At 64.1% G+C, this 16,988-nt stretch overlaps 8 protein-coding genes across 8 annotated transcripts; 5 read left to right on the plus strand and 3 right to left on the minus strand.

The window, feature by feature from the left end:
• Nucleotides 1-287: 287 nt before the first annotated feature.
• WDR75 (WD repeat-containing protein 75) lies at nucleotides 288-3,768 on the plus strand. Its single transcript, XM_062771122.1, has 4 exons — nucleotides 288-544; nucleotides 596-2,175; nucleotides 2,340-2,372; nucleotides 2,563-3,768. The coding sequence occupies exons 1-4, from the start codon at nucleotides 315-317 to the stop codon at nucleotides 3,708-3,710; spliced, it is 2,991 nt and encodes a 996-aa protein (XP_062627106.1). The 5' UTR covers nucleotides 288-314; the 3' UTR covers nucleotides 3,711-3,768.
• A 141-nt stretch (nucleotides 3,769-3,909) lies between these two features.
• On the minus strand, nucleotides 3,910-4,502 carry LOC62_03G004603 (uncharacterized protein). The gene is made up of 4 exons (XM_062771123.1): nucleotides 4,430-4,502; nucleotides 4,295-4,374; nucleotides 4,086-4,185; nucleotides 3,910-3,986 (listed from the first exon to the last, which is right to left on the minus strand). Exons 1-4 carry the CDS (start codon nucleotides 4,472-4,474, stop codon nucleotides 3,915-3,917), a joined length of 297 nt encoding a protein of 98 aa, XP_062627107.1. The 5' UTR covers nucleotides 4,475-4,502; the 3' UTR covers nucleotides 3,910-3,914.
• Nucleotides 4,503-5,399: 897 nt separating this feature from the next.
• SPBC19C2.15c (putative very-long-chain (3R)-3-hydroxyacyl-CoA dehydratase) lies at nucleotides 5,400-6,727 on the plus strand. Its single transcript, XM_062771124.1, has 4 exons — nucleotides 5,400-5,481; nucleotides 5,520-5,887; nucleotides 5,953-6,367; nucleotides 6,403-6,727. Exons 1-4 carry the CDS (start codon nucleotides 5,442-5,444, stop codon nucleotides 6,501-6,503), a joined length of 924 nt encoding a protein of 307 aa, XP_062627108.1. The 5' UTR covers nucleotides 5,400-5,441; the 3' UTR covers nucleotides 6,504-6,727.
• Nucleotides 6,728-6,777: 50 nt separating this feature from the next.
• LOC62_03G004605 (uncharacterized protein) lies at nucleotides 6,778-7,945 on the minus strand (the record flags this gene model as incomplete). Its single annotated transcript, XM_062771125.1, has 2 exons — nucleotides 6,778-7,023; nucleotides 7,067-7,945. 2 exons carry the CDS (start codon nucleotides 7,943-7,945, stop codon nucleotides 6,778-6,780), a joined length of 1,125 nt encoding a protein of 374 aa, XP_062627109.1.
• Nucleotides 7,946-8,696: 751 nt separating this feature from the next.
• his-7 (1-(5-phosphoribosyl)-5-[(5-phosphoribosylamino)methylideneamino] imidazole-4-carboxamide isomerase) lies at nucleotides 8,697-9,647 on the plus strand. The gene is made up of 3 exons (XM_062771126.1): nucleotides 8,697-8,842; nucleotides 8,901-9,370; nucleotides 9,421-9,647. Exons 1-3 carry the CDS (start codon nucleotides 8,703-8,705, stop codon nucleotides 9,618-9,620), a joined length of 810 nt encoding a protein of 269 aa, XP_062627110.1. The 5' UTR covers nucleotides 8,697-8,702; the 3' UTR covers nucleotides 9,621-9,647.
• Nucleotides 9,648-10,348: 701 nt separating this feature from the next.
• ARB_02327-2 (putative zinc-binding oxidoreductase, mitochondrial) lies at nucleotides 10,349-11,377 on the plus strand (the record flags this gene model as incomplete). The annotated part of the gene is made up of 1 exon (XM_062771127.1): nucleotides 10,349-11,377. One exon carries the CDS (start codon nucleotides 10,349-10,351, stop codon nucleotides 11,375-11,377), a length of 1,029 nt encoding a protein of 342 aa, XP_062627111.1.
• An 821-nt stretch (nucleotides 11,378-12,198) lies between these two features.
• On the plus strand, nucleotides 12,199-14,096 carry KGD2 (dihydrolipoyl transsuccinylase). Its single transcript, XM_062771128.1, has 6 exons — nucleotides 12,199-12,352; nucleotides 12,441-12,508; nucleotides 12,559-12,590; nucleotides 12,762-12,860; nucleotides 12,943-13,733; nucleotides 13,807-14,096. Exons 1-6 carry the CDS (start codon nucleotides 12,231-12,233, stop codon nucleotides 14,018-14,020), a joined length of 1,326 nt encoding a protein of 441 aa, XP_062627112.1. The 5' UTR covers nucleotides 12,199-12,230; the 3' UTR covers nucleotides 14,021-14,096.
• Nucleotides 14,097-14,293: 197 nt separating this feature from the next.
• Nucleotides 14,294-16,525, minus strand: CYB2_2 (Cytochrome b2, mitochondrial). Its single transcript, XM_062771129.1, has 5 exons — nucleotides 16,351-16,525; nucleotides 16,084-16,298; nucleotides 15,327-15,798; nucleotides 14,582-15,269; nucleotides 14,294-14,485 (listed from the first exon to the last, which is right to left on the minus strand). The coding sequence occupies exons 1-5, from the start codon at nucleotides 16,492-16,494 to the stop codon at nucleotides 14,358-14,360; spliced, it is 1,647 nt and encodes a 548-aa protein (XP_062627113.1). The 5' UTR covers nucleotides 16,495-16,525; the 3' UTR covers nucleotides 14,294-14,357.
• Between the last annotated feature and the right edge of the window lie 463 nt (nucleotides 16,526-16,988).

Here is a 16,988-nt window from a genome sequence, read left to right on the forward strand (position 1 = left end):
AGATAGGAGTCGAGATTGTCTAGTCTTGCGATGGCCACCTCGTCGCCGTCGCAGCGAGCACCCAGCAGGCAGCAGCACGTCCACCACACTGTCGACCAAGACGCACAAAGGGATCGCGAAACTGCAAAATGTGCCACGTGGAAATACTTAACCAAGTAACCCAGATAAAAGTTCCCTCTGCGTGTCATTATTTACTCAGCCCACCCCTTTAAATTTCTATCCTCGCCCCGCTTTCCGTTGCCATAATTTTGCCCAACCTCGCCCTTCTAGCTGCCTATAAGATTCGACTTCTCTTTCACAAACTTCACCCAGAAATGGGAGAGTTGCTCACAGTCGCCAAGCCGGCGCGCGTTCGACGAAGGACAAAGGCCCCACTCTCGGACAGTGCGGCCGCAGCCCAAGGCGCGAATGGGGCTTCCTCGTCGACACCAAAAGCTGGGCCATCGCGCTCATCAAAACGTGCCGCCGGCCCGTCGTGGGACGTGATCCCCATCGCACGGAGTGAAGTTTCCTCTGTCCCTCCAGTATGGTCGAACGATGGTCGGTGAGTACAGCTGCTCCGCGTGCCTTGGTTAGCTGCATGCTCACACACCAGCTTCTACTTTGCCGCGTCGTCCACCGGCGTAGCGGTCCACTCCTCCGAGGCGCCAAACTTTAAGCGCCTCTCCACCCTCTCTTCCACCGACCGCAATGGCCACACCAAGCCCATCACGGCGCTCATTCTCCACCCTACCAACCAGCTCCAGTTGATAACGGCCTCGCTCGATGGTACCATTAAAATTTGGGACTGGGTCGAGGGGCGCCACATCCGCACTATCCGGCTCGTGGAGGACTCCTCGATCAGCCAGATCAGTGTCGGGCAGGTCGGCGAGAAGTGGTGGATCTTTGCGACCGTCACCAACGCCAAGAGCGGCAAGAAGCCCAAGGACGACGACTCGCATCTCCAGCACCGTGTGCTCCGAGTTCAGCTCGCTCCCGTCACACGGCCAGCCTCGGCGACTGAAAATTGGTGCCACCCCCATACTATCGTGGGTAAGCTTCGTGCCGAGCCCAAGACTTTGATGATGTCTCCTCGCGGAACATATCTCGTCGCCCTCGCGGGTACCAAGGCCTACGTGTACCGGTTGCCAAAGGACCCAGCCGAGGACCACTGGCGCGCAAACTGTGTCAAGTTTGTCTCGGACCAAGAGTTCACCTGCGGCGCATTCGCCCCCGATCGCAAGGCTGGCTCGAAGCAAGAGGAGTGGTTCGCTACCGGTGACCGCCGTGGTATTATCCGACTGTGGCACGGCCTCGGCCAAGCTTTCCGCCAGCTCGACGCTGCTGCTGCTGCGGACGAGTCTGCCGACAAGCCCGTGTACGCGGAAACGGAGAAGCGTCTCCCCACAACATCACTGCATTGGCACGCGCACGCTGTCGCAGCCCTCACGTTCAGCTCTGGCGGCGCCCAGATCCTCTCGGTCGGTGAGGAGAGCGTGTTGGTCCAGTGGCACCTTGCCTCCGGCAAGCGCGAGTACATCCCCCGCCTCGGCGGCCGGCCACTACTTAGCGTTACCGTCAGGCAAGGGTCTCGTGGTGTCGAGGACGAGTACTGGATGGGCCTCGCCGACGGCTCGGTCATCCGTGTCGGTGCTGCCACTGGCCAGGTCTCGCCTGTCGGCCAGGGCGTCCGTCTCGACCCCCTCCGCCCAACAACATCTGGACCGTACCCCCTCGCCGTCCACCCCTCGACCAAGGCATTGGTTGTTCCCTCCTCCTACCCCTCGACATTGCAGTTCATCGACCCATTAGCATCATCGGTGCTGTTCGATCTCGAAGTGGCCCCCTCGAACCGTGTGTCGAAGCGCGACGACAAGCAGCTTTCGCCGATTGCCGTTGAGCAGGTTGCCTTTTCTCCTGCTCGCGATGGCCGGTCAGAGTGGATGGCCACGGTGGAAGGACGCAAGCGTGACGAGGACGAGGGTGGCGGTTTTGTCCAGACCCTCAAGTTTTGGCGCTGGAACGGCGAGCGGTACATTGTCAACACTCAGTACCCTCGTCCCCACGGCTCGGAGACCATTGCTTCGCTGTCGTTCAGCGCGTTGGGACCCGACCAGGAGCCTCTGGCGTTGACTGCTAGCTCGTCTGGCACTGTCAAGATCTGGCACCCCCGACAGACCAAGAAGAGCGACAATGGTGAGTGTCTCGCCTCCCTCCCCCCTCCTGCACCTCTCCGGTGATGACAAACAAACAACACATTACAAACTTTCCAGAGCCTCCGGGCCATGGGGAATCCATGTTCTGCAATCCTGAGGAGACCACTGTTGAAGGCGTCTATGAGTTTGGCTGACGAAAATTAGGAAAATCTTCCAAGAAGCCTGCCATTACAGACTGTGAGTGTTGTTTCTCTGGTTTCCTCTCCCCCACCCCCACGCCCGCGATGTTCAGTGATGAACAACTTAAATTTATCAAGCTCAACAGTCCTACAATTGCTGAGGATACCCCACTTCTACCTTCTGAGACCTATCGCGGGCTCTCCTTTCTTGACTTGCGATTAAGTGATTAAAGCTGACGCTTTATTAGTGTACTGGACGTCGCGCTCAACGTTCAAGTACCGCTCGCTTGGTGTGTCTTCGGCGGTCTTCTCTCCCGACGGCACCCTCGTTGCGCTAGCCCACGGCTTTGTTGTCAGCTTGTGGGACACGGAGAGCAACGTGCTTGTGCGCACGCTCGAGTCGGCGGTCGTTGCCAAGAAGGTGGCTTTCGCCGGCAGCGAGGGCCGTTACCTCGTGGCCACCGGCGCGCCGAAGGGCGTGACTGTTTGGGACCTGTTGTCGTGCGAGGCAGTGCACTCCAATGTCAACCAACTGGTTGAAGTGCTCCTCGGTCTGCCAACGGGCTACGCCATCGCGCACGGCACAGGGACGGACACGGACGTGACGACGCTGGCGTTCTTTGGCCCCAACTCCGCTCCCCAGCAGACGATCCACTTGAAGTCCAAGTTTGCGGCGATCGCTGCGCTGCCTTCGGCCAACCACCACTTGGTCGGCATTGCGACGACTGGCGAGATCTACCGCTTCGGCTACCAGCAGGCGTCGGCGGCGCCAGCGGCCCGCGCCATCTCTGCTGCTCCGGGCTCGCGCGCCACTTCCATCTGGCAGGAGATGTTTGGCAAGGACGCATTCTTGGACGACCTCGACGACAAGGCCGAGCCCGAGCAGGAGGCGGTCGCCGTCTCGGCTCTGCAGCGCCGTGCTGCTGGCCACCCGGCTCAGGTGTTTGACGGCCCAAGTCATACCCTTCCGCCAGTGGGCATGCTGTTCGACGCCTTCATGGACGAGCTGCTGGGGTCGAGGGGCGAGGAGGAGACGCAGGCCACGGCCGAGGTCATCGAGTACGACGTTGCGCCTACGATTGGCGCTGCGCCGATGGTGTTCGACTCGGACGCCATCAGGAACGTGCGGGATGTCGACGTTGCCGAGCTCGAGGTCTACTTCCGGGACCTGCTTGCGTCGGCACCGGCCAAGCCCAAGGCGGCGGCAGCGGCGGGCCTGGGCAAGGCGAAGGCGAGGCCGAACGGTGTTCCTGTGGCTGGGCGTTCCGTGTCGACGCCAGTCAAGGCGTCGAGCAAGGTGGCCAAGAGCAGCCCTGGGACACCGGACGAGCCAGAGGTGGTCGATGGGAAGCGGAGGAGCAAGAAGCGCAAGGCGCCGCGCATGAGCGAAGTGTAAGAGAAGTGCATTGTTGCGTATCATTAGTAGTATTATGCATTATAGCATCTTGTTAGCGGCGAGCACGAGCAGCACGCGAGCGGAGCGAGCGGGCTGTGAGGCGAGGGAAAGGGGGCAAGGAGTCCGTAGAGTCGAGGCCCAACATCATTCCACCTCAAGCCACACCCTGCCGACATCCACCACAAAACTTCTTATGCATCCACACTAAACAGCAGAGATGCTCTTGAGCCCATTCTCGTTGGTGACCTGGTCGACGACCTTCTTGAAGTGGGGGAACTGGGTGGGGTGTGAGCTTACAGTCCCTCGAGGGACGTGGCGACGCCACCTCGCCTCGCCAGCCTCGCTGCGCTGCCCTCGGCGGCTGCGCCCACTCACACGCTGCTCGATCCACAAGAGCTTCTTGCTGATCTCGTCACCGTCGTCGCCCTGCTTCTTCTTGTTGGAGACGTAGGCCTCGAGCACCTGCTTGACGTAGCTGAGCGAGCGCGTCAGCGCGAGCTCTCTCGACGCGGGGTGCCGGCCGAGGGCAGGGGAGGCAGGAGCGAGGGCATGCCCGCCGCTGGCTGTGCTCGCTCGCGACTCACGACTGGTCCTGCACCGCACGGTCCGTGTTAAGCGCCTCCTCGACGGCCTTCTCGTTGGCGACGTTGGGGATGCCGCCGGCCTGCGGGGGATGTTAGTGGAGGAGAGGGAGGAGGCGGAAGCCAGCCACGACGTACAGCAAGAGCCGGGTCAGCGTCGTGGTGGTGGGCGTGGTGGACCATTGTGTGGGCTGCCTTGTATTGTCTGTGAATGGGGTGTGGATGTGGGGCAGTGACGTGACGGTGGCCCATTTATACCACGCCCGCACGACACGACACGACGACTCCCTCGTCGCGTGAGAGCTTCGTTGCGGTTCTAGCACCCCCCCACCCAGCCGTAAACGACATCTCGGCTGGCTAGGAACGCGACGTCTACGTCATGACGTTGTGAGCCGCGGATACTTTCTCGGTTGGTGTTTCTCCTGACACTGTACATAGGGCCCGTTTCGGAGTGGCAGGGGTGCATGTGGTGCTGGGATGTTCCGATCGGCGTGCGGCTGGCCTGGAGTGGGCGATGGGGAGGAGGACGGAGACGGGGTGGGCGAGGTGTTGCCGGCGGGTCAGACATGGCTGGCTGGCTGGTTGCCTGGCTGGCTGGCGTTCGGCTGGCTGCTGCCTCGTACCTACACTGACGCTGGACTGCGTACTCTGCCATCTGCCACCCAGCGCGACGCGTGTGGTTCGGCACGTTCACCGTTTCATAGTGGCCTTGAGCCGAAGGAAACCAGCCGGTGCGCCGGTGGCAGCATGGCAGAGGACCAGTCGTGCTGTTGTTGTTCCGGCTCGACAGCTCGCCGGCTTGCGCGACGGCGTAGCCCGCCAATATCATCAGTCTGGCCGGCGTTGGCTGGCCCGGCGCACTGAACGCACCCTTCGCGGGCATGCACCAGCAGCTCGTTGGGATCACTTGCATAACGCTGGCCATGAGCTAAGTGCAGTAGTACTTAGTTGGCGTTGTGGCCTTTGTCGGCGCCACCCACGGCACGGCGATCGCGCGTGCCGATGGCCGGCCGCGTGGGGCGCAGACAGGCAGGCAGAGTGGGGAAGCCACGCCAACTTGCTTCGCACCGGTGACCAACGGACCGAAGGCACCACGAAATCGCGACAACCACTCACCATTTCAATCTCCCACATCACCACGAGCATCACCATGCCGTCCGAGAAGAAGCACCACAAGGCAGGCAAGAAGGGTACGTCGGCCCCAGCCTCCCCTCCACTCACAACGCAGGCCTCACGCCCGTCAAGGCCTACCTGTTCCTGTACAACGCCGTCTCCTTCGTGCTCTGGGGCCGGCTCCTAGTCCTGACAGTATGGTTCATCCTCACGCCGCGTTCGGCGCCGGCTCACTGGACCGTGTTCGGGCAGTCTGCGCGCGGGGATGTCCCGTGGGCGTGGGTTGCCGCCTTGGCGGACCACCTGAGCGGCGCGTACGACTTCCACGGGCTGGGCGAGGCGACAAAGTGGACCCAGAGCCTCGCTGTGCTCGAGATCTTCCATGCTGCGTTCGGCCTCGTGCGGAGCCCGGTCGGCACGGTCGCGAGCCAGGTCTTCTCGCGGTTGTGGGCTGTCTGGGGCGTCGTCGAGATGGTGCCGAGCGTGAGTTGGAAGCAGGGCAGAAGGGGCCAGGAAGCTCGTTACTGACGCCGCCGACCTCCGCGCAGACCCACGCCCACCCCCTCTTCGCCACCATGCTCCTCGCGTGGAGCGTGACCGAGACGATCCGGTACCCGTTCTACGCGCTCGCGCTCTTCGACATCGAGGTGTACGCGCTCAACTGGCTGCGGTACAACACGTTTTTGGTGCTGTACCCGCTCGGCGCGAGCTCCGAGGCGTTTTTGGCGCTCTCGACTGTCCCGCCGCTCAGCTCGCTGCCCTACATCCACTACTTCTTCGCGGCGCTGCACGCCATCTGCCTCTCGCTCCCCGCGCCGGTGCTCAAGCAGATCACGCACACCAAGGCCGGACGCCACTTCCTCTACTCGCTTGCCCGGGCCAAGGCCGCGCAGAAGACGCACGGCATCACGTGGAGCCCGATCCAGTTTGTCCGTCTCGTGCTCTTCGTCATCTGGTGGCCTGGTGGGTTGTCCAAGGCGTATCGCACTAACCCCCAGCGCTTTACGTCCTCTACACTTACATGCTCAAGCAGCGCCGCAAGTTCTTCGCCAAGAACAAGCAGGCCAAGCGCGTCGGCCAGGCCAACAAGGCCAACTAGGCGATGTCTACAGCTCTTTGACGTCAGCCACTGCGCCACCCCTCCTTCAACCCCCGTGGCACAAATCTAACCCCCTACTACCCCCTGCACCCCACCGGTGTTTATGACATGAAACTATTCATACACATGTCGCAAGGGACGCGGCGGGCGGGCCGGCGGAGCACGCGGCACGGTCCTATGACTGACAGCTACAGAGAGGGGTTACTTGGGTGACGGACTAGGGGTATTGGGGGCCGAGGGCGCCCGACTTGACGACTCGGCGGCACGTCGTCGCCTATCCCGGGAACTGGCAAAACTTGAGCGCCTCGTTCGACATGGTGATGCTTGGCCGGCGGTCGATGGTCGCGAGCGCAAACAGCATCAGCGTCGGGGTGAGCGCCGCGCGGAACAAGCCCGCGTCGTGGTGGATGATGCTCGACACAAACAGCGTGTCCGGCTTGGCGAGGTAGCACACAATCGCGCGGCGGCCGTTGAATAGCACCGTCCAGCGGGTACGGTAGTAGTGCGAGTCTGACCAGGCCTGGGCGGGGACGTCAGCATTAGCACTTGACCCAACTTCTTACCACCAGACACGCCTTGGCGGCGTTGCCCCCCAGCGTGCCAGAGTTGCACACGCGCCCCTCGGTATTGACCCATACCTCGAAGCCGTTGCTCAGCGGGATCGTGCCAGCGACCCTGTGTTCTTGCTCGGCGGTCGCGGCGTCGAAGATCTGGTCGAGGTCGCGGTCGATGAGGAGCCGCTTAAACTTGAGCACGGCGCGCGGCTTCTCGTCGGCGTAGCACAGCCAGTCGCCCTTACTCGACGCGTCGAGCTCTGATGGGCGCATCCACCCAGCCGTGGTCACTGGCGCTCGGGTCGGCTCGTAGTTCCTCCGGACGGCGAGGAACTCGTTCACGTGTTCAATCACCACGTCGAACAGGCCGGGCTTGCCCGTCTCGCACGGGTAGCTCGCGAGGATCTCGTTGTCGGCGTGCCAGTCGCCCACGCGCTTGCAGTAGTCGGTCTCCGGGACGCCGGGCTTGGGACGCGCCTTGACGCGCTGTACCTCGTCGAAGAGCAAGCCGGCAATGTGCGCGTGGTACTGCACGCGAATCCTCCGCGTCTGTTCGTGCGCGTTGGGGCTGCTCTGCGCGTTGGGGCTGCTCTGGTGCGTGTGGAACTGCGCCTGCGCGATCGCGAGGTCGAGGTCGCTCCCGTGGATGCTGAGGGGCAGCGTGCCGTCTGCAAGGAGGAGCGGCGGGCCCGGCGACACGGGGAAGACATGGCGCGTGAGGCACTCGCGGAGGTCGGACGGGCGGGCACCCTTGTATCGCGCGTTCGGGGGCGGCGTGGGCGTGGGCGTCGGCGCTGGGAGCGTGTGTGCGCGACGCGACGAGACGGAGCGCGGGGTAGTAGAGAACTGGTGGCCGCGGGGGAGCAGATCTCCCCCCGTGTCGGGCATGGGGAGGGTCGGCGCCGCCGGGCGGTGGGGGGAGGCTGGGCGGTGTGGGGTGGGTGACGCGGGGCGGGCGGGGGACGCCGGCCGCGTCGGGGGCATGGTAGTTGGTTGGGTGAGTGTTGAGGGAAGAGAGAGTGGTGGTGTGTGTCGGGGGGATTATTATATGTGTAATGATGATGACACTGGCGCGAGGACGTGAGGTGGAGGACCAGTTGCGAGTTGCGAGACATTGCCTGGGCGGCCGGCACACACGGCGCTGGTCAATCAGTGGCACATGAGGGGGGGAGTGATCAGCGGGCGCGACGGCGCGAGGCGCGGGCGGTGGGTGGAAACGATGGCTGCGACTCGCACCGTTCAGTCACCTCTGGGCATCGAGTCTGTCGTGTTCTTCTTGCACCTGTCCACCCCCAGCTGCCCACCATCAAGCAGCCAGCACTCGGCGTGGACACCCTTCCTGCCATGGACCTCACCAGACACCAGCACCCTGGCTCGAGTACGACAACCCTCACCACGCCCAACAACTACAGCTGGGCATACCTTCTCTAGACTAAGCTCTGCCCATGCCCTTGTCATCCATAATCACCATGCATGCGCCTCCTCTTCCTCTCTACAGCAATCCACCTGCCCAAGTGGCACAAGAAACCAGTCGCGCCTCACACCTTATCCAACCACCCCACATACCCACCTTCCCGACTCGATCAAAGTGGAGGTCGAACTGCCGGCCCGACTTTCCTCCTGCCCATATCGCACCGCACGTACCATGCCAGCCCAGCGCAGACACTCGCAGTTCCGCCCCTGCATCGACCTGCACGGCGGGGTGGTCAAGCAGATTGTCGGAGGCACGCTCGACCTGACCGCGAGCGGGGAGGGCAAAGGCCCGAAGGAGAACTTTGTCGCGACGTGAGTGCGCCAAGGGCCGCATGTTCAGCCAGCGCTGACTCCGCTCTCTCCCCTGCAGCAAGCCCCCGAGCTACTACGCCGAGCTGTACCGCTCCAACGGCCTGAACGGCGGACATGTCATCAAGCTGGGCCCGAACAACGACGCGGCCGCGCGCGAGGCGCTGGCCGCCTGGCCAAACGGACTGCAAGTCGGCGGCGGGATCACTGTCGCGAACGCGCGCGAGTGGCTCGAGGCCGGCGCCGAAAAGGTCATCGTCACGTCTGCCCTGTTCCCGGGGGGCAAGTTCGCCGAGGACGTCCTCGCTGCCCTGTCGGCCGCAGTGGGCAAGGACAAGCTCGTCGTCGACATCTCGTGCCGTCGTCGCGAGGCGGGGTGGATCGTCGCTATGAACGGGTGGAAGACGCTCACCGACCTCGTCGTGAACGCCGAGAGCATCAAGCGGATCGAAGGATACTGCTCCGAGCTGCTCATCCACGCTGCGGACGTCGAAGGGCTGTGCCAGGGCATTGACGAGGAGCTTGTCGAGCGTGAGTGCGGCGGCGTCGAGTGCAGCGTCATGTGCGAGCTAACGACCCAGGCCTCGGCGAGTGGGTGTCCATCCCCTGCACGTACGCCGGCGGCGCCAAGGAGCTCGGCGACCTCGCCCTCGTTGACCGCCTGTCGGGCGGCAAGGTCGACCTGACGTTCGGGTCCGCCCTGGACATTTTCGGCGGCGCCGGCGTCGTCTTCGACGAGCTCGTCGCGGCTGACAAGGAGGCCAAGGCGGCGAGTGTGTAGCGGGATGGAGGGCGTTGTAACCACGGGACATAGAATGCATTGCATGGGGCTGGGCTGAAGGGAGTGAGTGGGGCGGCAGGCAGACGAGACGACCGATGGCCTGTGGAGTGGACTCGCCCAAGTTGTTTGCATCCCGTCTCGATGGGGACTGATCGCGGTGCCCACCGCTAGCCCATCGCCATCCCAACCCCCATGCTCACACCGGCATGTGGGGTAACTAACTGCCAACTGAAGCCCTTGATGCACAACTGGAGCCTCGGCGACGTCCCATTCTGTAAGTTCACTCTGCGTGCCCGATTCCGGCGGAGAAGCAGGCTCGGTTAGTAATGGTTGTCTGCAGATCAGCGGGGCGTGGGCAAGCGACATTGCCATGCATCCCACGCGCCGCCCACCGCGCACTGTACGTGCGGTATCGGCACGCCGCCTCCTCGGCGTGAGCACGTTGCCGAGGCCGGCTGAGGCATCCCGAGGCGCGGCGCGCCCGCCTCACCTCCCCTCGCCGACCGACCGGCCGACTCGGGCGAAGCCAGCCACAGTGGCAGTTGACGTCAACTCATCGGTACCGAGATCTCATTCTGTGGCTCACCGAGCAACGCCCTCCGTCGTCATCGGCATGTCGCAGCAGCAGCAGCAGCAGCAGCAGCAGCAGCAACAGTGGCGAGTAATAAAAGGCGCAGGGAAGGGAAATAGGTATTGCAACTTCCCAGGAAGCAAGCACAACAAACACCATGACCACCACCACCGCCGGCAGCACCGACATCAAGGCCGTCCTCCAGGAGGACCCCAACTCCAACAAGCTGACCCTCACGCGCCTCCCCCCACCCCTCTTCGACCCCGCCGGAACGAGCGCGCTGGTCCGCGTGTACGCCGCGTCGCCGTGCAAGTCGGAGCTGTCGTGGGAAGCCAACTTCCCCAGCCTGTTTCCCGCTGGCCGTCTCCGCGTGCCCGGCACCGAGGGCGCGGGGACGGTCGAGCAGGCGCCCGATGGCAGCAGCTTCAACGCCGGCGACGAGGTCTTCTTCCGCATCCATGCCTCCATCCCTGGCGCGCTGCGCGAGGTCACCCTCGTCCCGCTCTCCATGCTCGCCCAGAAGCCCGCGGGGCTGAGCTGGACGGACGCTGCGGCGACGCCCTTGTCGAGCCTGACGGCGTACCAGGGCCTCTTTGCGCAGGCTCCGGGCGTGCTCGACCCCGCTGCCCTCTCGGCGGACGCCGGCACCGCCGCCAAGGCCAAGGCGCACAATGCTGCGCGCAGCGTGCTCGTCACTGGCGCCTCGGGCGGCGTGGGCTCGTGGGCAATCAAGCTTGCGGCCGCTGCGGGCGTCGGGCGCATCGTCGGCGTCGGGTCGGCCTCCAAGGCGGACACGGTTAGAGGCTACGGCGCGACCGAGGCCGTCGCGTACAACGACGACGGGGTGGCGCGCTGGGCTCAGAGCGCGGTCCCGGTCGACCTCATCCTCGACGCGGCAGGCAGCGACCTCGACAAGGTGTGGCCCGCGCTCAAGACCAACGGCACCTTCCTCTCCGTCTGCGTCGACCCCAACGCCACGAAGCCGGCAGACAAGGCCGTCACCAAGGCAGCGTGGTTCCTCGTCGAGCCGAGCGGCAAGGACCTCACCGAGATCGCGCGCCTCATGGCCCTTCATTCATGGACGCCACTCGTCGACTCGGTCGTGAAGTTCGAGGATGTGCAGGCGGCTTATGAGAAGACGGACGGCGGGAGGACGAACGGCAAGGTCGTCGTCACTGTGCCTTAGGCTGCTGCGGCAGGTAGCATGTGAGAAAGGGAGGAGAATAGCATGAGGAGACTTGTAGCATCGTACCATGCAGTCGTGTGTAGCTGTGCTTTGTGCTTCGGGGCCATCGTCCCGCCGGCAGGTCGCTGGGGACGCTGGGACCGCTGGACCGGGGCTCCTGGGTGGTACAATCCCTGCTGACCTCGACGCAGTGAGCACAGACATGTCAGCGGCGTTCGGTGTTCCAGCTGTCGACGCTGCCTGCACCTGTCGTCTGCACCACGATCCCAGCAATGCAACAAGTAAAGCAGAGACGACACGGAGACAGCCGCGCGTATGCATCGTGCAGTCGGAGCAAGCGCCACACGCGACGGCGACCTACTCGTCGCATCTCCGCCCGCCCGTACGCCCGCCCGCGACGATCCCGCGGTGACGGCGGAGTGTAGACGGCACCTCCGATTCTCCAGGTTTGCGGCCATGAAGCCGACCTGCGTAGGCTGGGGCGGGGGTGCAAAAACTAATTGGATTAGGATTGGGCAGCGTCTCGCATTAGGACGGCGGCACCCCTCACGCCCGCTCGGTTAATCGGACCCCCGGGATCGGGGCAAAAGACCGATAAACCCATTCACCCGGCACGTGGTTTGACCGCCGTCGCCGCAAAATGGGTGGGCGGGCGGTTGCCTGCCTGCCTGGGCTGGGCTGGCTTGCACGCCAGGCGGGTGCCCCAGTACCACCCGCCTGCAAGCGACACCACTGGGCGGGAGGCAGGGAGCCTGCCAGTGGTGCGCGCAAACCTACAACCACCACCGCACCAAAGCACTCCTTTCCCCCATCCTTGTTTCTCAACAAGCACATCCACCACCCCCGCCTCGCCATGCTCCGCACCCCCCGTGTCCTCTCCACCGCCGCGCGCGCGTCCACCTCGGCCGCCGCCGCCGCCTCGCGCAAGGCCGCCGTCCGCGGCTTTGCCTCGCGCGTCGTCGTGCCAAAGCAGGCGTAAGTGGGCGAACGAACAGCAGGCAGACGCACTTTGCGTCATGCTCATGCGACTCGACTTGCAATACAGCTGCTGACCTGCGTCTAGCTCGCGCCTCACCGCCGCGCCCACGCTCCTTGCCCGCTCGTCGTTCCACTCGTCGTCCCTCGTCCGCGGTGAGTTGATGACGTGGGTTCAGAGACGGCCACACTGACACCCGCCATAGCAGATGCCCAGGTGGTCAAGGTCCCCCAGATGGTTCGTACATGCCGACGAGCCGAAGCTGGGCATGGGCGCGCGGGAGCACGCGAGCACGCGTGTGCACGGCAACATGCCCCACGAGATGTTGCAGTGCCTCGAGCGCCTGCCTCGAGCACTCTTGCCCAGCTTGCTTCGCGCAGCGCACGCACAAGCTGACCATCATCCCAGGCCGAGTCCATCACTGAGGGCACCTTGAAACAGTGGAACAAGCAGGTCGGCGACACTGTCCAGGCCGACGAGGAGGTTGCCACGATCGAGACTGACAAGGTAGGTTGGTCCGGTGTCTATTTGCGGCGCCGCGGGGCTTGGTCTGTTTGTTTGCAGCAGAGGAGCTGACATCCTCCCCCAGATCGACGTCTCGGTCAACGCCCCCGTCTCGGGCACTATCGTCGAGCTCCTCGCCGCCGAGGAGGACACTGTCGCCGTCGGCCAGGACCTCTTCAAGCTCGAGCCCGGAGAGGTCGCCGCTGAGGCTCCCAAGGCCGCCGAGCCTGCCGCCGAGGCCCCTGCCGCTGCCGCCCCCGCCGCCGCTGCTGCCCCCGCTGCCGCCGCCCCTGCCGCTGCTGCTCCTGCCGCCGCGCCCGCTGCCCCCAAGCCTGCCGCCAAGAAGGAGGAGGCCCCCGCCGCCGCCAAGCCCGCTGCCGGCAGCCGCAACGTCACCCGCGTCAAGATGAACCGCATGCGCCAGACCATCGCTACCCGCCTCAAGGCCTCGCAGAACACTGCCGCCTCGCTCACCACCTTCAACGAGATTGACATGTCGTCGATCATGGAGTTCCGCAAGCTCTACAAGGAGGGTGTCCTCAAGGCCGACGGCGTCAAGCTCGGCTTCATGAGCGCCTTTGCCCGCGCTTCGGTCCTCGCCCTCCGCGAAATCCCCGAGGCCAACGCCTCGATCGAGGACGACCACATTGTCTACCACGACTACGTCGACCTCTCGGTCGCCGTTGCCACCCCCAAGGGCCTCGTTACCCCCGTTGTCCGCAACGCCGAGGAGCTTGGTCTCATTGACATTGAGCGTGAGATTGCCAACCTCGGTGCCAAGGCCCGTGACGGCAAGCTCTCGATTGAGGACATGGCCGGCGGTACCTTCACCATCTCGAACGGCGGTGTCTTTGGTTCGCTCTACGGTACTCCCATGTGAGTGGGCTCGCGGGGCTGTGGCTGTGGCCCTCCCCTACTTGTCAAAGTGCGCAAACTAACCTCCCCCTAGCATCAACATGCCCCAGGCCGCCGTCCTCGGCATGCACTCGATCAAGGAGAAGCCGGTCGTTGTCAACGGCCAGATTGTCATCCGCCCCATCATGGTCGTCGCCCTCACCTACGACCACCGTCTCCTCGACGGACGGGAAGCAGTCACCTTCCTTGTCCGCATCAAGGAGTACCTCGAGGACCCCCGCCGCATGCTCCTCCCCTCGCCTGTCTAAGCGGCGGCGTGTAGGAAAAACCAACGAGTAGTATCATGACAGACGGCAGTGAATGATGCATAGTGCATAATTCAAAGGGCGAGCACAGTGCTGATCTTTCAGGGCAAAGACCACTGCCGCGGCGCACAAATGTCCGATTCACAGGAAATGGGGCGGTTGTGATTTGCGGGCAGGCGGGAGTGGGATGTGGCACCGGCGGCAGCGAGGCGGCAGGCACTGACTGACTGACTGACTGACTCAAAGCTGGCTGTCTCAAGCGTTCACTCACTGACCACCCAATACATGCAGCAAAAACCAAGACTACAAACGCACTCCGCCCACTGTCCACCACCTCACCCTACTTGAGCCAAGGGGGGCGGTTGGCGCCGACCCATGGGCCAGCGGGGCCGACCATCTCGGGCTTGAGGTCCTTGATGTACGACACGCCGCAGTTACGGATCGTGTTTGTGATTTCCTCTTCGAGGACTGGGCGGGGTGTCAGCAATGCCCTCTCGTTCCTCCAGTGTTGTTTCTGGTGCTCGCCGCTCGCCGGCCGCGCCGGCTCGCATTCTCCCTACTCACTCTCGCACACCCTCTCAACACCCTCCTGCCCGTGCGTCGAGTTGGCAAACAAGAACGGCCTGCCCAGTCCGACGGCCTTGGCGCCAAGAGCGAGCGCCTTGACGACATCAGCGCCGGAGCGCACGCCGCCGTCCATCATGATGTCGACCTTGTCGAACAGGTCTGGACGGAGCGCGCGCAGCTCGTACAACAAATCAATCGGCGCCGGCGCATAGTCGCAGCTCCGTCCGCCGTGGTTGCTCAGAATGACGCCGTCGACGCCGCGGCGCGCACACTCCTCCACGTCCTCGACGCTCTGGATCCCCTTCACGATGACTGGCAGCGTGGTGTGGCGGCGGATGAAGTCGATGTCGTCCCATACCAGGTGGGGGTCCTGGAACCCGGAAATCGCCTGCGACACGCCCACGTTCTGCGCGCCGGCGGTGCCCTTGCCGGGCTTTTCGGAGCTGGAAGAGGTGGGGTTAGGCGCCGACACGGCGGCCTTGGAGCGGCGGTCGCGCGTCCGCTTGCTCTGCCACGCCACGTCGACGGTGAAGATGACCGCGGCGGCGCCCAGGTCCGTCACCTTTGCCAAGAGCTCCTCGCTCTTCTTGCGGTCGCGGTTGAGGTAGATCTGGAACCAGACCTTCTGGCCCTCTTCACGCGCCTCCATGATCTCGTCGAGGGAGCACGAGGCGTTGATCGAGATCTGCGGGGGCGTGCATCAGCTTTGTGACTTGCTCCAGGCCCAGCCCACACAACTCACACCCTGCACGATGCCGGCCGCACCGGCGCCCTTGGTCAAGTTGACCTCTCCGAGCGGGTGGCCGAGCTTGGCCATCGCCGCGGGCGAGATGAAGATCGGGAGGGCGGTCTTGACGCCGACAACCTCCGTCTCGAGGTTTCCCTGTGTGATGTCGCGCAGGATGCGCGGGCGGAAGAAGTATCGCCCGAACGCGGCGGCGTTGTTGTCCATCGCCGTCTCAGAGTCGGCAGCAGACTTGTAGTACGCCCACCCGGTATTCGAGAGCACCTTCTCGGCCCACTCCTCAAAGTCGTCCAGGAGGTGCATGCTGTCGATCGGCGGCAAGAGGGCACGCGCAGCCTCGATGCGCTTCTCCTCGTCGGTCGGCTCGTCGTCCACCTCTGGCAGGGTCGAGGGATCGACGGGGCCTAGGTGCTTTGATTTCGGGAGCATGTCGAGCGCGTCTTTCGGGTGCAGGGGCTTGAAGATCTTGCTGCCGGGTGTTAGTGGTGTGGCTTGGTGTGCTCGTCGTCCTTTCCCCCGGCATTTTCCCCCAGCATCCTTCCTCGCCTTCCTCGTCTACCCCCAGCCCCTTCCACCCCTCGCTCCGCTCGCAAGGAAGGTGGTCCACCCACCCACCCACCCACCCTGCTGCGCGAGCGAGACTTTGCCCGCCCGCCCGCCCCTATGATCGCTGCGCGATCAAGAAGTATGCCACCACCCACCCCTCCTCCGGCTCCGCCTCCCCTCCACTGGGCTCCGCCCCCGATGCACTCACGTCGCGTCCTTGCCCGCGTTCGCCACAATGATCCCCGCGCCACCGGGATGAATCTCAATGAACTCGGTAACGTCGTAAACCTTGCCGTCAATGATGACCCAACAGTCGTCGCGCGAGTTGTGCTTCTGGACCTCGTCGAACGAGATGCCGGCCGACTTGGGGGCCTTGGACTTGGCGTCGAGGAGGGTGGGCGAGGAGAGGGCGTACGCGGCGGTCTGGGGGAGTTAGCTGTCTGTGTGCGATGGGGGGCGGGGGAGGGGTACGGACCATCGCGCCGACGGCAACAACGGCGCCGACACGCCAGTCGAGCGTCCGTGCCGCCCTTGTGGACGAGCTCGCTGTGCGCCGGGCGACAGGCTGGAGCTGCGCGCGCGCGCGGGACGCGGCTCGGAGGGCTGTTCTGAGTGACATGGTGGGGGGGGGAGGGTCGAGTAGTAGCTTGTGAGCGCTCGCAAGCAAAAAGATATACGCCGGACGCGCTGACCGGAGACGCTGTTATGCCCTTCCCAATACTGGACGGGTGTGTAAACTCTTGCTCTTGGACTTGCGAGGTAGCACTACCGGTCCGGAGTTCCGGAGGCGCCGTGCGCCGCATCACTCGGGCCGTGCCACCAGCAGCCGCACTTTCGGCCAGCTGCGCGTCACGTGATGTTGCTGTACATGTCGTCGGATCACTCCACCGGCCAGTGACGGCATATGCCGGGCCGCCGTAACGGAGGCCGCTACGCCCTCGTCCACTCACATCACCCTTATTCCTCGGCAACTCGGGGCAATACTGCCCCGCACCGGGGCGATACTGGTACGGCACTCTGTCGTCCGTCTACTTATGTACATAGCTGCTGCAGCTACGTCGAGGCCATATCCCCCGACATATCGCCTCTTGCCCGCACCAGCGTCAGCACCTG

This window comes from Vanrija pseudolonga, chromosome 3 (assembly GCF_020906515.1).
Source record: "Vanrija pseudolonga chromosome 3, complete sequence".
Classification (NCBI taxonomy): domain Eukaryota; kingdom Fungi; phylum Basidiomycota; class Tremellomycetes; order Trichosporonales; family Trichosporonaceae; genus Vanrija; species Vanrija pseudolonga.

What these genes read in the sequence shown, in the direction of transcription:
- WDR75 (XM_062771122.1), top strand. Translation starts at nt 315, where the DNA reads ATGGGAGAGTTGCTCACAGTCGCCAAGCCGGCGCGCGTTCGACGAAGG. An exon ending in GTATGGTCGAACGATGGTCG is followed by an intron (nt 545 to 595) that starts GTGAGTACAGCT and finishes CTCACACACCAG; the next exon opens with CTTCTACTTTGCCGCGTCGT. An exon ending in GACCAAGAAGAGCGACAATG is followed by an intron (nt 2,176 to 2,339) that starts GTGAGTGTCTCG and finishes GACGAAAATTAG; the next exon opens with GAAAATCTTCCAAGAAGCCT.
- LOC62_03G004603 (XM_062771123.1), bottom strand. Translation starts at nt 4,474, where the DNA reads ATGGTCCACCACGCCCACCACCACGACGCTGACCCGGCTCTTGCT. An exon ending in ACGCTGACCCGGCTCTTGCT is followed by an intron (nt 4,375 to 4,429) that starts GTACGTCGTGGC and finishes CATCCCCCGCAG; the next exon opens with GCCGGCGGCATCCCCAACGT. An exon ending in CGTGCGGTGCAGGACCAGTC is followed by an intron (nt 4,186 to 4,294) that starts GTGAGTCGCGAG and finishes GCGCTCGCTCAG; the next exon opens with CTACGTCAAGCAGGTGCTCG.
- SPBC19C2.15c (XM_062771124.1), top strand. Translation starts at nt 5,442, where the DNA reads ATGCCGTCCGAGAAGAAGCACCACAAGGCAGGCAAGAAGG. An exon ending in CCACAAGGCAGGCAAGAAGG is followed by an intron (nt 5,482 to 5,519) that starts GTACGTCGGCCC and finishes CTCACAACGCAG; the next exon opens with GCCTCACGCCCGTCAAGGCC. An exon ending in TCGTCGAGATGGTGCCGAGC is followed by an intron (nt 5,888 to 5,952) that starts GTGAGTTGGAAG and finishes ACCTCCGCGCAG; the next exon opens with ACCCACGCCCACCCCCTCTT.
- his-7 (XM_062771126.1), top strand. Translation starts at nt 8,703, where the DNA reads ATGCCAGCCCAGCGCAGACACTCGCAGTTCCGCCCCTGCATCGACCTG. An exon ending in AAGGAGAACTTTGTCGCGAC is followed by an intron (nt 8,843 to 8,900) that starts GTGAGTGCGCCA and finishes TCTCCCCTGCAG; the next exon opens with CAAGCCCCCGAGCTACTACG. An exon ending in TGACGAGGAGCTTGTCGAGC is followed by an intron (nt 9,371 to 9,420) that starts GTGAGTGCGGCG and finishes CTAACGACCCAG; the next exon opens with GCCTCGGCGAGTGGGTGTCC.
- KGD2 (XM_062771128.1), top strand. Translation starts at nt 12,231, where the DNA reads ATGCTCCGCACCCCCCGTGTCCTCTCCACCGCCGCGCGCGCGTCCACC. An exon ending in CTCGTCGTCCCTCGTCCGCG is followed by an intron (nt 12,509 to 12,558) that starts GTGAGTTGATGA and finishes CACCCGCCATAG; the next exon opens with CAGATGCCCAGGTGGTCAAG. An exon ending in CCACGATCGAGACTGACAAG is followed by an intron (nt 12,861 to 12,942) that starts GTAGGTTGGTCC and finishes ATCCTCCCCCAG; the next exon opens with ATCGACGTCTCGGTCAACGC.
- CYB2_2 (XM_062771129.1), bottom strand. Translation starts at nt 16,494, where the DNA reads ATGTCACTCAGAACAGCCCTCCGAGCCGCGTCCCGCGCGCGCGCGCAG. An exon ending in CGGCCGGCATCGTGCAGGGT is followed by an intron (nt 15,270 to 15,326) that starts GTGAGTTGTGTG and finishes ACGCCCCCGCAG; the next exon opens with ATCTCGATCAACGCCTCGTG. An exon ending in TGTTGAGAGGGTGTGCGAGA is followed by an intron (nt 14,486 to 14,581) that starts GTGAGTAGGGAG and finishes CACCCCGCCCAG; the next exon opens with TCCTCGAAGAGGAAATCACA.